The sequence below is a fragment of the Phoenix dactylifera genome, chromosome 9, assembly GCF_009389715.1.
Source record: "Phoenix dactylifera cultivar Barhee BC4 chromosome 9, palm_55x_up_171113_PBpolish2nd_filt_p, whole genome shotgun sequence".
Classification (NCBI taxonomy): domain Eukaryota; kingdom Viridiplantae; phylum Streptophyta; class Magnoliopsida; order Arecales; family Arecaceae; genus Phoenix; species Phoenix dactylifera.
The window spans coordinates 19,827,936-19,850,420 of record NC_052400.1 but is presented as its reverse complement, the minus strand read 5'-3'; the positions used below and the strand labels follow the sequence as shown (position 1 = coordinate 19,850,420).

The 22,485-nt window shown below is 40.9% G+C and overlaps 2 protein-coding genes across 2 annotated transcripts; one reads left to right on the top strand and one right to left on the bottom strand.

Moving 5' to 3' along the window:
* Positions 1 to 5,914: 5,914 nt before the first annotated feature.
* LOC103710239 (lachrymatory-factor synthase-like) lies at positions 5,915 to 6,783 on the top strand. The gene has a single exon (XM_008795894.4). It carries the CDS (start codon positions 6,020 to 6,022, stop codon positions 6,518 to 6,520), a length of 501 nt encoding a protein of 166 aa, XP_008794116.1. The 5' UTR covers positions 5,915 to 6,019; the 3' UTR covers positions 6,521 to 6,783.
* Positions 6,784 to 10,172: 3,389 nt separating this feature from the next.
* On the bottom strand, positions 10,173 to 15,712 carry LOC103710240 (monoacylglycerol lipase-like). Its single transcript, XM_008795895.4, has 7 exons — positions 15,122 to 15,712; positions 13,826 to 13,864; positions 13,393 to 13,463; positions 12,645 to 12,709; positions 12,474 to 12,563; positions 12,292 to 12,384; positions 10,173 to 11,178 (listed from the first exon to the last, which is right to left on the bottom strand). The coding sequence occupies exons 1-7, from the start codon at positions 15,565 to 15,567 to the stop codon at positions 10,774 to 10,776; spliced, it is 1,209 nt and encodes a 402-aa protein (XP_008794117.1). The 5' UTR covers positions 15,568 to 15,712; the 3' UTR covers positions 10,173 to 10,773.
* Positions 15,713 to 22,485: the final 6,773 nt, after the last annotated feature.

The following is a 22,485-nucleotide window of genomic DNA, read 5'->3' as shown; positions in this document are numbered from 1 at the left end:
TCTGTTTTCATGGGGAAGTGATAAACCATTCTGGTACATATATTATCAGGGCAGTTCACCAGGGCCACCACAAAGGCAAAAGGAAGAACATAAATAGTCCACTAAAAGAATGGGACCGAGATGAGTACTCTTTGGCAATGCCATCTTGCAAGCTTTGAAGCCAGTCAAGAAAACTCGATCAAGGGAAGAGCGCTCGAATTGGACTAGATAACTGATAACTAACAATAGCAGGACATATGATGTCGAGCTTTCTTGAAATGATGGATCATCCGATTTTGGAAGGTAAGATGGCAAGTCTCCTAATAAAGCTGCAAAGTGGAAACAACATCCAATTGGCCTATATTGGAACCATATTAAAACCAAGAGGGTCCCTATTCCTCATAAGTTGTCTAAAGTTTCTGTGAATAATCGCTCTTTTCAGTGGAATGGATTAGGATTCATCAATCGCAGGCCTAAGTGATGCGCACAATGAAAAAGAAAAGGCTGTGTGAAGGAGATGAGGGCCTAATTATTGATTATATATATCTATATATATATGTATGTATGTATGTATATGTATGTTGAATGAAAAGATCTTCGAGGAGGGGATGTCTCACGAGCCTTCCATGGGACCTCTCGTACCTCCTTTCTTGACTAACAACTCAATTATTCTCAATTATTTTTCAATGTTGGAGACCTCTCTCTAGATTTTGTGTCACCATCTTGGGGGAAGGATCTAACAGTTCTATTACGTAGTCCAGCCATTGCATGAAACGTGAGGAGGGAGGGAGGGACCAGCCATTGCATGAAACGTGAGGGAGGGAGAGAGAGAAGTGGGACTGTGTGGATCCTATCATATTTGCATGGGCAGATCGACGCAGTGATTGAAGAATTGGATTTGGACCTCTAATGTTCAAGTTTGGAAGGGATCCCAATTTTAAAATATCATAAAATAATTGCAAAAGCAGGGTATTCTTGTTTAGTGAAGTTCAAAATAATCTATTTCGTTGATGATCAAATGATTTGTTCTTTTTGGTAGAAACCTCTCCTTCTAGGCTACGTTGAATTCAACTTGAAATGGAGCAAGGAATTTAAATTCATTTACTTTGCTTTAAAGTCAAAGGAGAAAGTTCTTCTTAAATATTTGAAAAGGTAACTATAAGTGAATATTTTATTTTCTTTAAGATGAACATTTTAAAAAAATAGTAGATTTATCCTTTATTTTTTTTTTTACTTAACCTAAAGCAAACTATTTTATCTGGACTTTGGGATTATTTTTTCCGCTCTAAAATAAAGTGAGTTAAGAGCAAGCTAACCCTATTTATTCAAGTAAATTTATCTTACAACCAAGTATAATATTAAGGATCGCACTAAATGGGACGTCTAAGGTCTATACAAGCATGTGCTTTTCTCTCTCTCTCTCTTTTTCATTATAAGTTCGATGTGCACTATCTGATCATGTACCCTGGATTGTATATACCTGACCTAATAGATTCTATTAATGGATTGTATTTTTTCCTTTAAGATGGACATTAGAAAAAAATATATAATAAAATAGGAACCCCGCCCCATAGATATTATCGTGCACAAGAGAATTTCTATTCCATTTTGGGAACCATAGCATTTAGATTCCAGCTACTATTTTTTTCAAAAAAAAAAAATGATTTGACTGACAGGATTAGAGGCAGTGCATCTCATCTTGGAAAGTCATTTTTCTCCCGTTATTCCCTAAAAATATAAAGGAGTAATATAAGGAAGGAGGATCTCCACCTCTCACTTCCCTCCCAGCAGCTTAGGGGATCTTTCTTGCTTGATCTGATCCTTATTTCTTTAAACCTCTTGATTGCTGATCTATGGTTTGTATGCTTGCTCCCTATCTCTTTTATTTTCCAATCCTTTTAGAATTTTTTTTGGCTTCACCGATGATTAGATATGTCATAAGATCTGAAGATCTTTGGATTGTGTTCGTGGTTACATTAATGTTCGAGATCAATAGTTTTTTCTTTGTCAGATTTATACCAATCTGTTAACAGTAGACGGATCAGAGAGTTATCATGTGGAATTATTATGGAATATCCATCTTGACAAGAAATTATCCATATGTTAATATATCTATGACAAGGGCTATAGCTCAGTTAGGTAGAGCACCTCGTTTTTTCGTTTTAATGAAAAAGAATTGTTCTTGTTCTTGATGAGCTAGAACACGTTGGACCTTGTTTTTAATTCGGGATTTTTTAAAAAATGTAGGCATTATTCCATTTGTGAAAACCTGCACGGGCATATGTTTAGTCTCATATTGGTTATTTGCAGGATAAATCTTAGATACTTATACAGGATTAAAGAACCAAATAATATTTTTCGGCTAGCCATTTAGGTGAGACCCTAGGTTGGGACAAATGGTATCAGAGTTGACCCAGCCCATAGCCCATATGGATTAGGAGATACTGCAACACAGGCTTATTGAGGCTGACCACAGGCTGATTGTGGTGCTTATGATTAGATTTGAATTAATTTGGACCCTTCGTCGGACAAGGACATCAAGGATTAAATAGAAGAGTATGTGAGGATCCATGCGGATATGTATTTAGTCCCACATCGATTATTGGTTAAATAGATCTTAGATACTTATATAGAATTAATATAATCTTTTCAGTTGAATAATTTTTTAGAAATCTTTTCTTTGAGCATTCAAGCTTTAATGATTGGTTTGGGTGGAGTTGCAAGTATTTGGACTCATGAGTGAGAGAAATTTGAAGAAAGGAGGAGCGTTGATGTAAACCTAGTTTTTGAAGGGCGTTTTCAGAAATTGGAAAAGTCGAGTTGAAAGAAGTGGAACCTCACAAACAATGATAATTAGGGAAGCTTGCTTTTAATAGTAGAATAAATATATTGGATGCATCAAGGCTGACAAGATAAGTTTGGTGAAATGGTTTATGAGGTTATTATTACTTTTCATATCAAATGACCATCAAAGTCAGTCTTTGCAAGCTATTGTCGTAAACAGAATTGTACCTGAAAACAGAATTATTCCTGAAAACGGGGTCTGAGAATGTGATTTTCATGGACAACCATGCAGAAAACTTCGAGGAAATATCTGAAACAAAAGAAGCTGGAGGAGTCAAGATGATGCTTTCAATCAGCACACTGATGAGAAGGAAGAAGCAGCAGCTCCTGACAAAGAACATGAGCAATGTCGAGAAGACATCATAAATACCAGGACAACACAAAGTCAACAGGAGCAACAAGTCAGCGAAGATAACAACGCTGATTTTCTAATTAATGGTGGAAACAGGTGCTGGTGATGGTACAGGTGAAGACAGAGAGGAAATTATAAGGCTGAGTCAAAAGGATACTGATAATTCTTTTGATCAAAATGGAAATGGAGATGTAAGAGATGTCTCCCTTGAAGAAAACATGTTTGCAAAAGATGATCATGTCGTTGAAAACTTCTTCCTTAGCGGGGCAACCAGTGATAGTGGTGAAGGAACAAGTTCAGATAAGGAGAGCTTTTCAAATTCCACTAGTCAAACCAAAACTAGTGAAAATGCAGCACCGAACAGGGAGCATCTTGAAACGGGTGTTGAATTCAGTGATAAAGTAATGCCTGAAGCAGAAGGATCATCCAATTCCTCTCTTAACGGTGATCCAAACAACGCAGATGTGTCAATGAATATGATAATTCTGTAAAAGGGCGGAATCAGAATCTGAAGGTAGGATTGATTCAGATGCTGAAATTAGTGGCAGAAACAAGGTTGGACATGCCAATACTGATGTGAGATCAGACAGAGCATTCCAGTCTCTCCCTTCCTAGTGAAGAAAATGATGCACCTAGATCAACTTCAATGGATGCATGCTTGATGGTAGTAGTAGGGGTGGTGCAAGCTTCATCATCAGAGGCTCGGACTCTAGAGTGGTTGCTGCTGGCAGGTGCCAGATCTTCAACACTTTTATTCCGGAAGCAGCACTGAGGGCGGCGTAGGCTGGTCTAAGTTATACACAGCATGTTCTGCGGGCCAGAGTAGTTCTGCTTGAGGATGACTCGGCCACAGTGATCGGCTAGATCCAGGGAGCGTCGGTGGTGTGGGTGGGTGCCATCCCCTACTCCGAGATATTCGGACTATAGTTAGTAGCGATGTTGCTTGCCAAACCGAATATATTTATAGAGAGGCTAATGGGTCCATGGATTGGGTGGCCTCGTACATGGCTAATCATTTGGGAGGCCCTGTGGGTTGAAAAAAGGGTGTTGCTTAGAGCACTCTAAGACTTGCTATTTTTTGACTTTTTTGGATGTATCCATACTAGAAGTATACGGGTCATGCGCTGTAGCAAAAAAAGAAAAAAAAAGAGAGGAAGAAAATGATGCACTGTCAACCAGCAATGAGGCTCCCGAAAGGAAAACTGTTGAATCCCAAGGAGACAATACTGATGCTGAAAAAAACAGAGCAAAGCGACTCAAGATCTGAGGCTCAGATTACTAACTCATCTAATTCTTTTGAAGATAGCAATTGAAATAGTGAGGCTCCTAAAATAGAAGCAGTTGAATCCTAGGTTGACAGCATTCGTGATGCTGAAAATATGGCTACTAATTCTTCTGGAGATGCAAGAATTGATACAGGATCTAATGGTGAACTTCCCAAGTCATCTGTTGCTTCCGAGCAAAAGAATGTAGAAGTTGAAGCCTGTGGAGTTAATGCTTCGAATGCTTGAGTAATTGCTGATGATGCCCATGAATAAAAAAATAGTGAATTCGAAGTCTACAGACAAACTTGCAAATTTATCACTTGCTTCTGAAGACAAAAATGTGGCCAAGCCAGGAAACAGTGAGGCAGCTAATGTGGATGCAGGTGAATCCCAAATAGGCAATCTTAATGAGGCCAAAGATAATGGCGATGATTCTGCCAAAGAAACAAAGAGTGAAACAACCTCCAATAATGAAGCTGCAAATTAATCCAATAGCAATGAGCAGAAAAGGTCATAGACCCCAAGCATTGTGACTCCTAATGGTGAGGCACTTGTTGAATCTCAAGAACATAATATAGGCAGGACAGGTAACAATGAGCCTGCTGATGTGAAGGCATGCAGCAAGTCTCAAACAGCCGATGTCACTGGGGATGAACAAAATGGCCATGGTTCAGCTGAACTAACAGTAACTCAATCAACATCCAATGATGAAGCTGCAACTTTTTCCCACAATAATAAGCAGAACAAACAGCCCAGAGACCGCAAAAAGTCAATCAGTTGATTCTCGAGGAGAGACTGTTTCAGAGGCAGGCCCAAACTACTAGTAACAGACATGAAGATCGAACCAAATCCCAATAATCAAACCTGTTCTAAACTGGGCAATGCTGTTGTATCATCTGATAATAATGTAAATTACCTAGCTCTGTAGTGGTTTCTAAAAGCAAAAAAAAAAAAAAAAAAAAACAACCTGAGTACAGTTCAGTAAATATGGAAGTGGACTCAGTAGTGAGAAAAAATAATTAGGTTGTATTAGTTGAGCTAATGTTGTATCATTTTGTCACTCTTAAGCATGGGTTGTAAAGGCCCATTTTATGTGCTCCCTACCATCTCTTTTCATCCTCCTGCTTTAATTTTCTGTCATCTTTTGCCTTGTTTTTTGAAACAAGTATTATGATTTAGGACTCACATAGTCCGAATTAAGCCAGATTTTCTTTAGTAACGTCAGTCAAACCGATTTGCTGTCCGGCTCTGGCAGGCCACGCTATCTATTAATGCTTTCCAAAAGCTTGACGCGGTCCCAGAGATAACGTTGCCATGTTCTCCAATTTAAATAAAATGATAAGCTTCCTATAAAACGTGTGCTTTGGGTCGCTGGGCCGCATGCGGAAACACAGTTTCATAGTTTTTTTTTAATATATCCTCGTTTCTTTATGGCGGTCGTCCTCAACTATTATTAGCGCGGCCTGGAATTATTTACACTTTGCTAAAAAAGATTCCCACCCATTCATTAGGTTACCCTTTTCCCCTCTCTACAAGAGGAGAGCATCGGATTGGGCACCCCACCCTCACTACCTTCACCATGGAGCAAAACCAATCGGAGAAGTGGGAAGGCAAAGCCTCCATCAATGTCCCAAACACAAAGGCGGATGAAGCCTGGTCCCTCCTCTCCAACTTTTGCAGCCTTCACTTGTGGCTCCCCGCCATCGATGTGTGTGAGAAGGTGGCCGGCGTGGAAGGCCAGCCGGGCTGCGTCAGGTACTGCGCTGCCGCGCCGAGCGACGGCGGGAAGCTCGTGAGGTGGTCTAAGGAGGAACTACTAGGTTTCGATCCAGTGGCACGTAGCTACTGCTACGAGGTCACCGGCAGCAACATCGGGTTCGGCCGGTACATGGCAACGTTCAAGGTTCTCGCGGAGGAGGGAGAGGCTGGATGCAAGCTCGAGTGGTCCTTCGAGTCGGAACCGGTGGAGGGCTGGACCCAGGAGAGCCTGATTGCTTATCTGCAGACTGGTTTGGAAGGCATGGCGAGGAGAGTGGAAGAAGCCCTCATAGCTCCTCCCGCTGTTGCTCCTACTGAATGAGATGTGGCACCGTAGTTCTTCCTTAGTGTATGGGAGTAAATCCGTCGCCATTATTATATCAATGTCTCTTTTTCGAGAATAAAGTGAAAGTAGTTTGACTATTATATTTGTTCTAGCTTCTGATTAGGGTCTAGTTTTATGCAAAAATCTAGCGTCATCTGATATCTAAATGAAGGATCGATCCAGAATTTCTCCGGGATTGTTTTGCGCGATCAGCTGAGACTAGATTCTTGCAAACAAATTAATGATCGATTTGCCTTTTATTACAGCAAATGAGATCACCTTTCAACCGATGGCCATTTTTTTGTTGAGATGCTGAGATGGTCCAAGCCTTTGTAGCAGAGTTTTCTCTTTTTTTTTTCTCTTTGTTAAATGAGGAGATGAGAGACTTCCTATAGACAGGGGCTGTTGCTCGGTGCGTTGGTAGAACATTTCAGGTTCAAGTCCCCTGACAGCCATCCATCTTATACAAAAAAAAGCAAAATCCCAAATTAATTACCATATCATAATTGGATAATGATCCTTTGAATGTCATGAAGATGGTACAAATGTAATAGTAAAATTTATTGATATAATTAAGTTTTCAATGAGAATAAGTATATATTTCTTTTGTTGATTAGATAAAATTATTCGATCCATCTTTCCAAGTAATCTTTTCCAAAAAGTCTAATCTTGATAAAAAAGAAGTAAATTAATTTTGTGAATATGTCAATGGAACAGCCAGCAAAATTTTCAGAAATCGAAAACTGATGGCTTGAGGTCAATCCTGGCTGCTGCTTAGTGCGACGGCCGATTGCATGATCTCGTCAAAGATTCTGGAGTGCACTCCTTGCAACCTTTTCATCAATAAAAATAAAAAAAAACTCCGTCCAATCTTGCAGTTAGTCAACGTGCACCGCCTTGCATTGTTTTGGCACGCACGAGATCTCCTTTCGCTTGGTGCTGCCCAGCTCTCTTACAACAGCTGCTTGCAGCTTTTGGCTGATGGGGCGCTGAAGACATCATTACCTACGTGTCGAGTTTTAGGATTGCTTTATGACAAAGGTGGCAACTTTAAGGGCGACAAGACTATATTAAAAAATCTTGGCCAGCGGCTACATGTCGGCCAGTGGATTCGTCGGTTCACCGTCAGAACATTTTTCAGAACTCCCTCAGGGGCAGATGATGGATATTTTTCAGTCCAGCCACTTGCTGATTTTTTATTCGGTTGAAGTCTTCATATATTTTGGTACGTTTCCTAAGGATGATGAGCTATAATGAATGGACACATGGATTACAATTGTCAGAAGAGGAGTTGACTCTTTGATCAGGTTGGGAAGGCGGCCCTCTGTTTTTTTTTTTTTTAAATGCAAACAGTGCCTAACCCTATATTTAAAAAAGCATCCTTTAGTTCGCAAGTTGCTGTCCAATCAGCTACAGAGTTGCCTTCTCTTCATATATGTGTAGCTGTAAATGTGAATACAGCACCCCTCCATGCAAATAAATGAGTGAAGAGGTGTAAACGTGCCTTAAGACCTTGAGAACGATGGGGAGAACATGGACAAGTCGAGCTCAATAAACTAAGATGGGGATGGTGGTGCTCCTAACACAAGATGGTGCTCATGGTTGCGACGTATGATTGCGTTGAATCTCTAGCTGCCAGTGAGAAGATTAGTAGAGTGTTTACAAGATGGATAGTTTGATGGTTGGCCGAGACTCTGATGGATCTTTACCGGTGTGCTATACTTCCAAATCTTAGCCTTCGCCCATGGAACCCAAGCTTCACATTTTTTCTGGACCAGGTTTCTATTTTTGAAAATGGCAGGGGTGGCTGCCCTGAGAATCTCATTTGATGAAACCAGAGTAGAGGAAGGGGAGGGAAAATGGCAGCATCAAACGGACTCCTTGTATCTTAGACCCGTTTTACAGAGCAGGATGGGACGAAAACTAAAGTAAGAAAATTCTAAAATGATGTGACGGCGCGCCTTTAACCGTGCACGACTCTATTTTGACTGGTCTCCCCAAGTAGAAAGACGGAAGAGCTTCCCTTCTGGTAAAATCGAACGTCCGTTCTTTTCGAAGGCAGGCCCTTCGATTTCTCACGTCACACACAGGAAATTTTGCTGCTTTACGAACTAGGCCTTCATCCACAGACAAGTTTAGTTTGCAGGAAAAGATGAGAAAAAAAAAAAAGAATGAATGGGAAAAAATAAAGAAAAAATTTATATTTGATCGAAGTTTTTTTTAAAAAAATAAAAAATAGTTTTTCGTGAAAATGAATTTTTTATATTATATGGAAAAAATCTGCATAGAATATAAAAAAATTCAATCCTCACTCCCTGAAATATATATATATATATATATATATATATATATATATATATATATATATATATATATATATATATATATATATATATATATATATATATATATATATATATATATATATATTGCAAAAGTATCATTAAGTTTTTAAATAGAATGTCCTTCAGGTGCTCTGCCGCCAAAAATATGAAAGGAAGGAAAAATTATGATTGTATCAAAGGAAAGAAAAAAAATGAAGAATTTTCTCTTGGCAGATCAAATAAAAAAGCACTACAAAAAAAAAAGAGATGCAAAGAGTGGCTCAAATATGAATGGGAGAAAATCTTTATCCCTTATTTCCTTATTTTTGATTCTGAATTTCAATTTTTTCAATGCCAAGTATGGAAAATAAAACTCCCCTCTAGCCTCCATATTTCACTCTGTTCTAGCAACCAGACAAAGCTTTTTAATTGCGCGTACCCCCAAGTGCTACTAGGTCCTTTGGGCGTTCGGTGAAGGTCAAGTTCTATATCGAGGCAAGGCTCGGCTATCCTTCAGTAGCTCTATCTTCAAACTTCTAATGCAAGAGGAAATCGGTCTATGCTTATTAACAATTAATCTGAGAAAGAGACTAGTAGAGACCTTGTTCTTCCAAGAAATTTACAATTACCAGATGATAAAAAAGAGCCCCTTCGCTAGCATTTTCTAGGCTGAATATGGGGATATATGTAAAGCCCCACTGAAGTATCCACGCCATGCGTGTCTAGCTTCATTAATGTGCAAAGCTTTATGAATGCATCCCATATTATCACACCAGTAATATTGCCAAAATCTTAAGCATCTATGCCGGTAATAGCTTCATGAATGTGCAAGCCTTGTCACTTTCTACTCGGAAGAAACATGTCAGAAATTATCGAGTCTTGAATATTTAATCACATAGAAAATGCTAGGGTCTTATTTCTCCTTGGCTAGATATTATTAAACAGAACTCGTCTTTCTTGATGCTCGGGGATTGGGGTGGTTGGAGAAGGCCACCTTCAATCCCATAGTCCAAAACAAACTGGCAGCAGCAACAACAAATGATAAGTAAAAAAGAAAAAAACCTCAAAAGTATGTGAAAAGCACTAGTCTTTATAATAGTAAAAGAAGCTGTGTCCAAACTTTATGAACTACTGAGTCTCTGTGCTCGGCCTGCGCTTCGATGTAGGTTGCATCCATAGTCCAAGGTTTTCATGGCTCACGAGCCTTCCATGGGATCTCTCGTCCCTCTGTTCTTGATTAGCATATCAGTTGTTCTCAATTATTTTTCCTTACTGGAGACCTCTCATTAGGTTTTATGTCACCATCTTGGGAAAACATATGGTTCTGTTGCAGCACAGACATGGTCCTTCCTACAAATTTATTATTACCATAGAATACAGAGACCTTTTTTGTCTATATCAGGTTCGATATCCCTTCGTTCTCCTGATGCAAATCTCCCCTGAAGGATTTAAAGAGAGAACATCACACTGTAATACATACTTCACACAAACAGAATTTTAACCTACAACACCTTGCCCATCCCACAGTCAGTATACACCTTGCCCTCCGGCTGTTACATTCATCTTTCATAAAAAAGAGCTAAACAATTTCCATTTGCACAACTTTGTGGACCAGTTAAGAAGGCACTGCATCTCCACTAGGGAATAGCATTACGCCTGCAGTTTGTGGTGTGTATATTGCAGCAATCTAATCTAAGCAGGCTGCGCTGGGACACAGATTTGCAGTTTTCAAGGCCGCATTGTTTGGTCATGCCACAACACATTGCTATTTGGCATTTATGAACACATTTGCTAAACTAAAAATATCCAGATGACGATCATCTTTCTTAAATATCAATCACTGTTGATGTCGCTTTTAACAACCAGGCTTTCGTTGCCAGAATTGTCTGTATCGAACTAGGAATGTCGCTGTCCTTCTGCACTTCATTACTGTAATCTCTTCTTCATCCAGTCAATGATGTCTGCACCTATTTCATCACGTTCAGGTTCAAAGAGGAGGTCGTGTAAGAAGCCCTCGTAGAGTTTTATATCTTTGAATACCGAGGCAGCCTCATTGTATAGATCCTGTGAAGCCAAAGGATCAGTGACCCTATCCGCTGTTCCATGTAGCACCAAGAAAGGAATAGTAACTGATTTGAGGTTCTGCAACAGATAGGAAGATATCCGTAGGATCTCATGGCCTGTCCGAACCCTAATTGGCCCAGTGTAGACCAAAGGGTCGGAGTACTTGGCTAACATAGCAGCAGGGTCCCTGGACACTGGAATGCCCCTTTTGTTAGCGCCTTTGAATTGGTACTTGGGGAGCAAAAGTGAAACAATTGGAGCCACAGCCTGCAACAAATGGAAAGAGAAGCAAGTATTCACTTGGTGGTACTCGAGTAAAATTCATCAATCAAGTAATTTTGAACGGAGCAGATCAAATGATTGATACTTAAATTTGTTATCTACAGTCACACAAAAACACAGTTTGTTCAGCCTGCTCGCATCATGCCCAGCCAATAACTAGTGAAGCAAAATTAGACTTCATATATACCATACATATAGACTGCTACTGTCATGAAAAGGGATGCCATTATCTCAAATAATCATGGTATGATTTTTTTCCAGACACTCCTCAACAACTACCAGTACACTGCATGCCTAACTACTAGTTGCATGTCAACTAGTTTGAGCATCAAGTCTTATGCTCCAGCTTCTGAAATATCACAAGCAGATGCAGAGTCATTAAAACTATTATCAAATGAAGTGTACGTTACTAGCCATACTATTCAAAAACTTGGCACCATCTACATAAACTGTTTAAGGACATTGTAGGATCATAGTCTGGCCAAAACAAACAGCTGTCAAAAGAACTCCTGATGGACCGAGATATTGAATGGTGTGGATTCATAAGGCGTACTTCCAGTCAAACCCTGACGAGCCAAAAAATTTGGGCATCAGTAAACAGTTCTGTGAATGAAGTAGATCCTTGAGGTAAATTTTAGGAGCCATGGAGCTGTATCGTGCTCAATCTCTAAACTCTGAATTGGCATGGATTGTTAGCTACCCCACTTGATTATACAGACAGTGTGAAGACCGACCATAAAGAGACCTTCAACGAAATAGAGTTAACAAGCAACCTTCTACCAACACATCAGTATGTCACTCCAATGTCATAAAAACATGTTTCCATGTCAGGTAAGACTATTGTAAATCCTAGACATCACAGGAGCAGCCACGACAACAAAAGTAAAATTACATATTGCAGAGCATATGCACATATTTGTCTTTTCTTTATTGGTTTTCTTTTAAAGTAATTAAAACAAAAATTCCAGGGAGCCATTCTTGCAAACTACATGTGCATGAATATGTCAGTAATATGTACTACAAAAAACATGCATATGAATAGATGCATATATGGAATGAATTATGTGCAGTTCGCAAGAGAGTTTGAGAGTAAATTACCCCAACTATTGGATGCGTTGGCTTGACACGCAGTGCTGGAGATGTCAGAATAATCCCTTCTAACATGGCCTCAATACAAGGACATGAAGCTGCCTGTTAAATCCAATACTTATTAAAGGCTAATAACAGATAGGAAGTGTAATAATCCAACTCTAAATCATGATGATATCTTGTTGCATTACCTTTAAAACCACAGCCCCACCAGTTGAGTGCCCAAAAAGAAAACAAGGTACTCCAGGATTTTCTGATTTAATTTTCTCCACAAAAATTCCCTGCAAATATCGATAGACAATAAGTATCATACTATTTAAGAAAACATGCATGTTATCATTGTCTTCAATCAAGTAACTTACAGTGTCCTCAACAACATAGTCTAATGAAGGCACATATCCATGCAATCCATCACTGCCACCATGGCCTGTCAAAGATCAGAAGATACTTGTTACTTTTAACTCCCCTTCATGTTTCTTGATGTGCTAAGTTTTTTATAAGAAAAACGAGGATATCTACCTGACTTTAGCACAATAATCAACAGTTGGTACAGAATCAGACACTAAATGGAAGCCAAGATGTAACTAGCTTAAGGTGAAAAAAATGGAATGAATTACCTAATACAACCTGCCAGCTTTTCTAATATATGTGCATGAGCATATGACGACCTACTTTCTGATACTGGTAAAATACTTTAGGCCAACATGGTTTTTAACATTACTAGGGCATATATGCAGTAAAAGAAATCAACCAAGTATGTAATAGAAATTCTGGTTCGCCATTTTTCTCATACTAAGAATTTTATGATCAAATCCTTACGATTAGACAGTGAAAAATGGTAGATTTTGATAGACACAAAAAGAGGGAGAACAAAGTAGCAAATTTGATGTGGCTCAGAAATTGATGCAATGCAATAATTTTCACCAAATATCATGGGCGCCATATTTCAAAAACTGGCAGTGTATATACACTTCCCATCCAACACTATATGGATCCACTTTACCACAGGCACACAGACAACTAATTAACTTACAGAAACCAGCATGAACGTGCAACTCTTCAGGTGTAAAACAGATAAATGATTGAAAATAGCCATTCAAAATAACCCACCTATCCAATCCATTGCATAGACTCCAAAATTGCATGATGTTAGCTGCTTAGCAAAGTGTGCATATCTGCCACTGAAAATATAAACCAGGAAGCAATCAGATAAAATTCTAAATAATTAAACATTATACCAGTGCACTTTTGGTATAAGCATCTTTCACTATTGGATTGGACTGGCAGAAATCCAGCCAAAAGAATCAAACAAAGTGATGATCCATGCAAAACAAAACCATCAGACAGATTGGACGGTGCCATGCTCCGGCTTATGACTTAGAAAGTGATGATTCCAACATCCAATAAATCATAAGCATAGAGCCTGCCACCGGCAGCCATCCAATCTGAGACAAAATGCATGGAGGGATCATGCAGGATGCAACTGCAAAGATAGGAGATCTGAAACCATAAAGATAGAAAAATTTCGATAATAACTCCTTACCTGTGCTCATTGAGCCCATGTATAATCACCAAAATACCCCTACAAAACACAACACGGGAAAACTTTAACATACAATATCTTACACATATTACAAAACAAAACCCATTGTATGCCTTGAATTAGAAGATAAATTAAAAGCTAAAGGCATAACTGAAGCAATTTGAGACATATATTTGTCATCTTCCTTTAATAGGGAATAAAGCACCAAAGATGCTGTTACTAAACAAGATAATGTATTAGAGCTTTTAGAAAGAGTATTAAAGGGGAAGCTATTTTATTTTCACTACAGGAAGATGGTGTTCTGGTGTACTGAACTCTAAGCGATCTAAACCTAATAAACCATGCTTGATTTAACAAAGAATAGGTTTTATCTTTCAGCCTCTAACTGGCTAGCTGCAAGCCATTTATGCATACTGGCTTCGTAACAGAGTCCAATTAGTCAGTTGTCCTTTGAAGCCTCAGGGGCTATACATCTCAGTGTTGTGTAGGTGAGAAAATATCAAATACTTGCGGAATATATTCTTTTTTTTTTTAATGAATACTTGCGGAATATATTCTAGCAAAACAATTTGCTCATTGTGGGGGCACTTAGAAATGAGCAACAGGGCAAAACACAGTTTGAAAAGATCTCCAGAGCTTCTTGCAGTGGAACCACGTGAGAAGTTCTGATTGTGTTACTTTGACTTTACCAAAAACAATGTGTACACCATATTCCAAGAAAAATTGAGATCATGCACTAAAGCACACAACCAATATTATCGCCGGCAGCTGTCTGGAGGTTTAACCAAAACAATAATTCCCTAGTCAACCGAAGGTAAAGCAACTACCACGAATTTCTAATTGTTATCTGGCTGCTTAAGCACGGTCTAACGCTTACAGCAGTCACTTAACCCAAATCTCATAGTATTAGATAATAAGAATTAAGTTAACAAAGAATGTACAATTATGTACCTCATTTTGCGCTTTCTACAAGGTAAGATGTCCCAAATCAGTCCAATTATTCGCGAGATGAAAAAGAACATTTTGAAAGCAAGAACAGAACTTTTCCAATCGAGTATTCCACAGAATATCCAAAAAATGGTATCATTTTTATTAATACGAGAAAGCGACCTAAGAAAACCTAAAATACCCGATAAGAAGCGAATCAATCAAGAGAAAGCCCTAAAAATCCAAATTTGAGACTAGAAACAGACTTTATCTATCGATTTGTTGCCAACTGGAGCAAACCCCGACCAAAATATAACCAAAATCCACGAAGATCAAAAGAAACGGCAAGCAGTAGATAGATGACCTCACCTCATACGTCCGGCCGCCGGAACCCACGACCGGCAGAAGAGGGCGTTCCTCCTGGACCCCAGGAGCACAAACGTCTCGCACCTGCAGCCACCGTCCCCCCCGTCCGATGGGTGTACCATCGACAGCTCCTCCGCCAGCGCTCGCCGCCTCCGGACATCCTCCTCCTCCGCCTTCGCCACCCTCCAGCCCTTCCTCGGCCCCCGTCCTCCCCCTTTCCGCCGCGGCGAGGCCAGCGGGGAGGACGCCGCCGCCGCCTTGGAGCAGATCGGGCTCCGCCCGCTCCGGCGGAGGACGAGGAGAAACCAGAGAAATATCGCGTGGAAGAAGACAAATATCCGGAGAACCGACCTCGGCGATGGCACAGACCGGCGAATATTCCTAAACACCGGGATTATGCGGCCGCTCGCACCGGACGTCAGCTCCTCAACCGCGACGCTCCTCTCCATCTCTTAGTTTTCGCTTGGGTCGGTGATGCCTTTCCTTTCTTCTCTCCCTCCCTGCGGACGCCCGTTTATTATAGGAAGGAATGGAGAGGGGAAGAAGAGATGAAAGGCAACTGCCGTTTCTTCACCTGGGCATTTAATTCGGTATCCGCGGGCGGGGGTGGGAACTGGGAAGGGGTTGGGTCGTTTCTGCTCCCACGCGGAAGAAATTTCCGGACGTGTTTCTGGGTTCACAAGCTGCCACGTGGATTTTTGTCGTTTACGATGGCAAAATTGCTGAAACCCGCAATTTGTGGAGTAAAGTAGGTTTTAGTAGAAAACTAACAAGGGTTTAGGACAAATTATACCTACACCACGTGGCAAAATCTTTGGTGGGGGTTGGATCTTGAGGGTATCGCGAATTTAGATCGGATCTGTTGCGGGGACGGACGCTTTGATCGGAGCCTCACGCAACAGTTAGCCCACATTAAGCTAGCAGAGAAAGAGGACTGCGTTCCTCCCGAGGTATTGTCCGCTTTGGGCGCTCCGGCCCGTGCGTCCAGCGCAGACGGGGGGAGACTGGTGCCCTCACGGTTTTGTCCCACAAAAGGGCCCTCGAGAGGAAAGGATTTCCACCCCCCATTTAAGGCACAGAACCTTTCCGCTACTAGCCGATGTGGGACTAAATTCGGGTGCACCCCCCCCACAACATAGCCCCCCTAGCGGGAAGGTTCCTGTGGCGCCTCCCAGTCCTAGGGGGTAGTCTGCGGCAAGGGGCACGGCCCTTCCTCTAGCGCCAATCTGTTGCTGGAAATTGGACCCGGGGGCGATCGTCGGTCGAGGAGGGGGAGCGGCGGTGGACACAGGAGAGTGGCGGTCCGTCGATGGGCGGCGTCCTCCGTCGGGGTGCCTGCAGAAAAGCCGGTGGCCGGGTTTTCCAGCGCCGGCCCTCCGATGCTTAAGTCAGAAGGGGGCTATCTGTGTTCAAAGGAGAAAGAGGAGAACGGTATTTTTTGAGTTTTTTGTCCCCCCCTCTGAGAAGCAAGGGCTCCCTTTTATAGGGGGGTCGGTTTACCTGTGATGTGACGGGGCGAGGCCGTCGTACGGCTCGGCATGTTGCTTGGACTGGCAAACGATCGGATGAATCATTGCATTGATGTCGGAGGTGAGGCCGAGATCAGAGACTTATCACAGTTGATTGGACTCCGCTGAGCTGATTTGCCATGGAGAGCCGTAGGTCCGTAGATAATAGGAGCCATGCGTATTAATTGTTGAGTAAGCCGGAGGTGCGCATTAATAGTTGAGTAGGCCGGAGAGTCGCATTAATTGTTGAGTAAACTGGGGGTTTGCAGAGGTCATGCGCAATAAATGCTGGGGCAGTGGCAGGATATGGCCCTCGGCCGGACTTTGGAGGGGTTCGGCCGTAGTAGGTGGTTGACAAGGACAGACCTTTGGGGTCGGGAATTCTCCAGGTCGGACGTTTCGAGGTCAGACGTTCTGAGGTCGGACGTTCAGAGGTCAGACGCCGACCTCAGTCGTCCAAGCTCGGTGGCTATGCGGCCTTTTGGAGGTGGGGTTCCTATATTACTGGGGGAAAACTGTATTCCTCTAATAGGATCCAACCTCACATCATAGATTAATAGAAACGTAACCGAAAGTTCCAAAATTCGGAGATTTATATCTTGCTATTACAAATGTAAACTCTCCCATTTCATTCTCCATCCCAAGTTCAGACTCCACTTTATTTATTTATTTATTTTGTCATTATTGGAGGCCGATCTCATGCTTCGTTTTACCTTTAGCATTTCAGACTCTTTCCAAGATCACCGACACTGCGCGTGTACGATACTAATATTCGGACTCTTATCCAAATCAAGAGAGTAATAAGCCGGTGAGATCAAAATCCATAGCTAAAATATACAGAAGTTTGGAATTCCCGGTTTGCGTGTCCGCCGGGGCAGGTTAACGTATACCACGACCGAAGAAGTTGACTGGCTCCGCGGTTTGACTTGACTGTGTCGTCATGGTTTTCCGGATAATTAATGTATCGCTATTGATTGACTTAAACCAGGTCCCGCGTCAAGGACCTGGCTTCATGAAGAAAACGTCTCCGGCGGTGCATCGGCTGGGCCAAGGGAAGGCCTTCTAGGTTGGAAAGTCTGGCCACAACTTTAAAAAGAGGAGCTTATTAGCTTTTATCAGTGGAACTTGCTCATCTGTCTTGTGTCAAACAGGTTGGAACATTGAGTGAGCCAGCTGGAATTAGATGGATAGTGCCACTTGGCATGGCCAATAGGTCCCGTATTGTCAGATGTGCAAGATATTAGATTAAAATGTTAGCATCGTGTTAAAGGTATTTTCTTAATGGAGAAAATATTGATCATTCAGACCTCAGATTCTTTCAATCTTTCTGGCTTCGACATTGACCGAGATGAATGACTTCGGTAGCGGTCGATGTGCTATGCTGGTCGGTCCAGCTGTGGAGTAATGCCAAGGATTATTGAAGAAGTTGCAATTCTGATCTCAGCAACGATCAATCCAGCTCAACCATAAATACACATAATCAGCCTAACTAACATCGCAGACATATTGCGAGGAGACGTTTCTATGCATTAAGCGAATGAACCGGCCGTCATTACATAGGGGTCATCATGCCTCCCGATGAATAAGGTAATAGATGCTCGTCCCATTCTATATATAGGGTTGACCGGAAGACCCTCGGGTGAGCACTCTCGAACACTCTTCTGCTCTTATTCTCTCTCTCTCTCTCTTCTTATGTTGCTCTACATTTTCACTAACTTAAGCAACGAAGGATTCTCCACCGGAAACCTTCCAGCAAGTAGACTTTCTTTTAGATTGCTCTAGCCTATCAAAGCAACAATGTTGATCTCCAGGTAGCCAAGAGAAAATGAAAGGCAGCAATTCCTACTATCATTTACTTGCTTGTGGTATATGTTTGGTCTTCCAAGAAAGTGTTAATTTCAATTGTACCGGAGACGGGCGAATGCAACGTTAAAGTTTCATGGAATGTCATTTATGGCATGGCTTGTGGGACGCTGTGGCATTGGTCTGATTCATCTTCAATAATTTTGTTCTTATAGATATAATTGGAGTAGCCAATTAAGTAGTTCACGCACTGTCATATGCAAGATGGTCGTCATGATTGTGATAAGTAGATTTGGAAAGACTCCAATCCTATTAACTTGTTTTCATGTTAAATTTCTAATTTTTGTGTCAAAATTTTTCTCTTCAATAGTCGCATATTACATGTCTTGAGAGAATTATTAGGATTCATGATAGGCTTCTTGTATAAAGTATCGATCCCTTCATGCCATGTAGCATCCTAACTATAAAGAAAACAACAATAGTAACAGCGTCCGGCCTTGTAGTTTTTGATAATAAAAACTAGAGAAATATGACAGGCCATTATCTCTAAATAAGATGGTTCTCTCTTCCCAAAGAAAAAACTCTTGGCGCATGCTCCACACATACACCCTATATATCTATCACTTAAGAAAGTATCAAATTAGGGTTTAGTCTCACCAAACTCCAGAACTACTAGTTGGTAAGCATCCTTGTCCATAAATAAACTTTAAAAAAAAAAAAGCGGAAAGAAAAGAAAATAAACACGACAATTGGTGCACAAAAGCATGAGCGATATGTAACTTGGTTGCTTAACTCCTATGAACATCTGCTATTCTAGTTCGGACCGAATGAAATACTCATCACTCCAAATTTCTAATTACCAACCCTAGACAAATATTATGGAACCCAAGTTGTTGAGTCTAATGCAATTCAATAGACCCCAAGACATGAATCTACAGGAAGCTCGATACTCCTCTTATGTGTGGACACCGGCTATATCAAGGGCCTGTGGAACTCGTGAATAATAGGGTGGGCCAATAAGGTTTGTAGCCTACCTAATATGGGGTACTAGAGAATGGGCTCGGCCCATTCCATCTTGCATGAGGTGTCATGACCAAGCATGCCATCGAGGAGACTAGAATGCTAGAAATTATAAAATACATGGCGGTGCACCACACCAATTACAACCGTTTATTCTTGTGATGGTGCACCAAGATGAGCACTCGATGAATGAGATCCACTGAAACAAGCAGTTATGATTGGTGTGGTGCACCATCATGTAGTGCAAAATATAATTTCTTCTAGAATGCGTTGTATGCAATGTATATACTAATTTATTTTTAATAAATAATTAAATTTATATAAATAGTAAATGCTAGAATAAGGATTCAAATTTTTGATATTGTAGGTAACATCCCCATGAAGAAAAAGGAAACACGACAAAGCAGGATCAGCGTAGCATGGCATGATGCATGCATGTATTCTTTTAAATACTTAAATTATATAAATAAGGAAATCATAGATGTTATAGCAAGGATTTGAACCTTTCACCACTTAGTTAGCAATCATATGCTATGATCAGTGTTATGGGAAATTTGGTTTTTTTTTTTGGTAAACCAGCGTCTCACTACACATGAATGTGAGTACACCACGAGCAATCAGAATACAAAACACAGTCGAGACCCTGCAGAATGGAGCCAGTGCCATCCCATAAGAAAGTCTCGAAGTGATGAGAAATATAGATTTAATATTGGATAGAAAAACATAGAATACAAACATGGATGATCAGATATGCCTCATGCATGATGTTATTAGAAGCGTTTACATTACATATATAATAGAATAAATATAGAGAGATATAATTGGGTCAAGCTAGCACTTGGAAGCCCACATTAACGAATAAGAAATGTCAAAATCGGCAGACCAGAACATTCATGAAGCAATCGTATATGGCATGAAAGCAAGACAAGCCGAGTTTTGGAATGAAGAAACTTAAGCCACATTCTTTTGGTGGGGCTGATAGTATCCAATCCAATCGAAATACCTTGAACCGCTTACCTCCATAGACCGAAGGGAGACTTCTCAAGGGATTGGTTTGTGCTTTGGCTTCGCGATTTTGGTTTCATAATCTGGCCGGATACATCAGACCATTTATCCAAAATATTTTGTTATAATCTAATGTGCAGGAACCAATCTGGTTTCACATTACTGATTAATAAGTTCATACTGCTCTTATATACGTTAAATATAAGAGTTTGGCTAGAGTACTTTCTTGATAACTTTAGTTATGGTCTCTTGAATTTGAATATTGGGAGAGGTATGTTGTTTGTGATTTATCCATAATTTTATGAAGTTGCCATGATGGACAACAGGATGGTTAGCCAAGTGAAGTGGCCATCAGTCCATTGGACCACTAGTCCGGCAAATATAATGGCAGCGGGAAAGCTGCAGGGTGGTGAGGATGGAAGCAACGCAAAAACTAGCATCACATTAGAGGGCTGGATTGTAATAATTTTCCAAAATCGATGGATAGGATAGTGTCGGATGAAGCAATAGTGGTGGGAGGTGGAATAAATCGAGTCTCACTTTGTTTGTTGTAGAGTTTAAATTAAAGGTCAAAGCCATATTAGCTCATAGGAGTGGCAACTTATAGCGTTTAGCAAGTTTTTTTAAGCTCAAGACTTTGTGTGGGCTTAGACATGTAACTTCAAGCAAATTATATTATCCAGAAATATTGTGAGGATCCGTGCGGGCATATGCTTAGTCCCACATCGGTTATGCATTAGAAAGATTTTGGATATCTATATGGAGCCAAGAAATCTAAAATGCTACTTTCTAGCTAACTTTTCGATAAAGTCCTAGTCGTTACAAATAGTATCAAGGCAGACCAGGCCATCATAGTGATTAGGGAACATTACAATATAGACTTATTTGGTGCCGAACATAAACTGATCATGGCGCTTTTCTTGAGATAATACATGCCTAACTCCATAATTGTTCATGCATGTGATAAAAATCGAGTTATGTTTTGATTAGAACAAAAGGGCAAAGTTTTTATTTAAGAGGAAGCCAAAAGCAAAGTTGCAGAAAAAGGAAGGCAGACCTAAAATTAGCTCAGACACGAGTTCAACAAAATTTAGTTTGATCTAGTTGGAACCACTACAGAAAAATTGGGAAAAGGCGACCCTTTTTTGCCGACGCTATCCACAAGCGTCGGGAAAAAATACCCCAGGCGTCACATTTCCTCACGCTTCAATGAAGCGTCGGTGGCTCCTCCCCAAATACGACCCTCCCGATCGAGCCCTAGCCTGGACTCCTTTTCCGGCTCTCCGCCTCCCCGAATAGCCACCCTCCTTTTCCGGCTCTCCGCCTCCCCAAATACCCACCCGATCGAGCCCTAGCTAGCCCTCCTCTCCGGCACGAGCGGCTGCCTCCGTCCTCAAGCCTCCTCCCTCCTCTCCGGCGTCAACCGACAAGCCTTCAAGCCTCGAGCGAGCTTCACCTCCGCCCGAGGATCTTTCCGAGGATCTTCTCCTCGTCCCTCCTCTCCGGCTCCGACCGATTGGCCCTCAAGCGTTGATCGAGCTTCTTCTCCGCCCGAGGATCTTCTCCTTGTTCTTTGGAAGCGCCGATTCGAGGTATGCCCCCTCTTTCTCCTGTCAGCTAAATACTTTACAGAAAGATGAAGAACTATAATTTCTTAAGATACTATGACAAATGATGAAGAGACGAAGAAGGTGCGGAAAGATCATTTCATGTTTTATATTTTTTATGTTTAGATCCGTAAATAACTCCCATTCTATAATTTCCTTCCATTATATCGAGCCCTAGCATCCAATCTAACTACCCCGTTCAAATGTTGACTAAGAGAAAATTGGATATATTGGTCACTTTTAGGCTGAAGGTAGATGGTTATCATCAGAAGGGCAGCCGGTGTTGTAGATGACAATTGAGGACACAATTCTTTTGGTGCTATGCTATTTTATTTATACCGTTACTTGCATTAATTCAGGAACCGCTTTGAGAATCTTGAAGATGTAGTAGTTCAATCCCCGATAGATTGGATTATGTTAATTT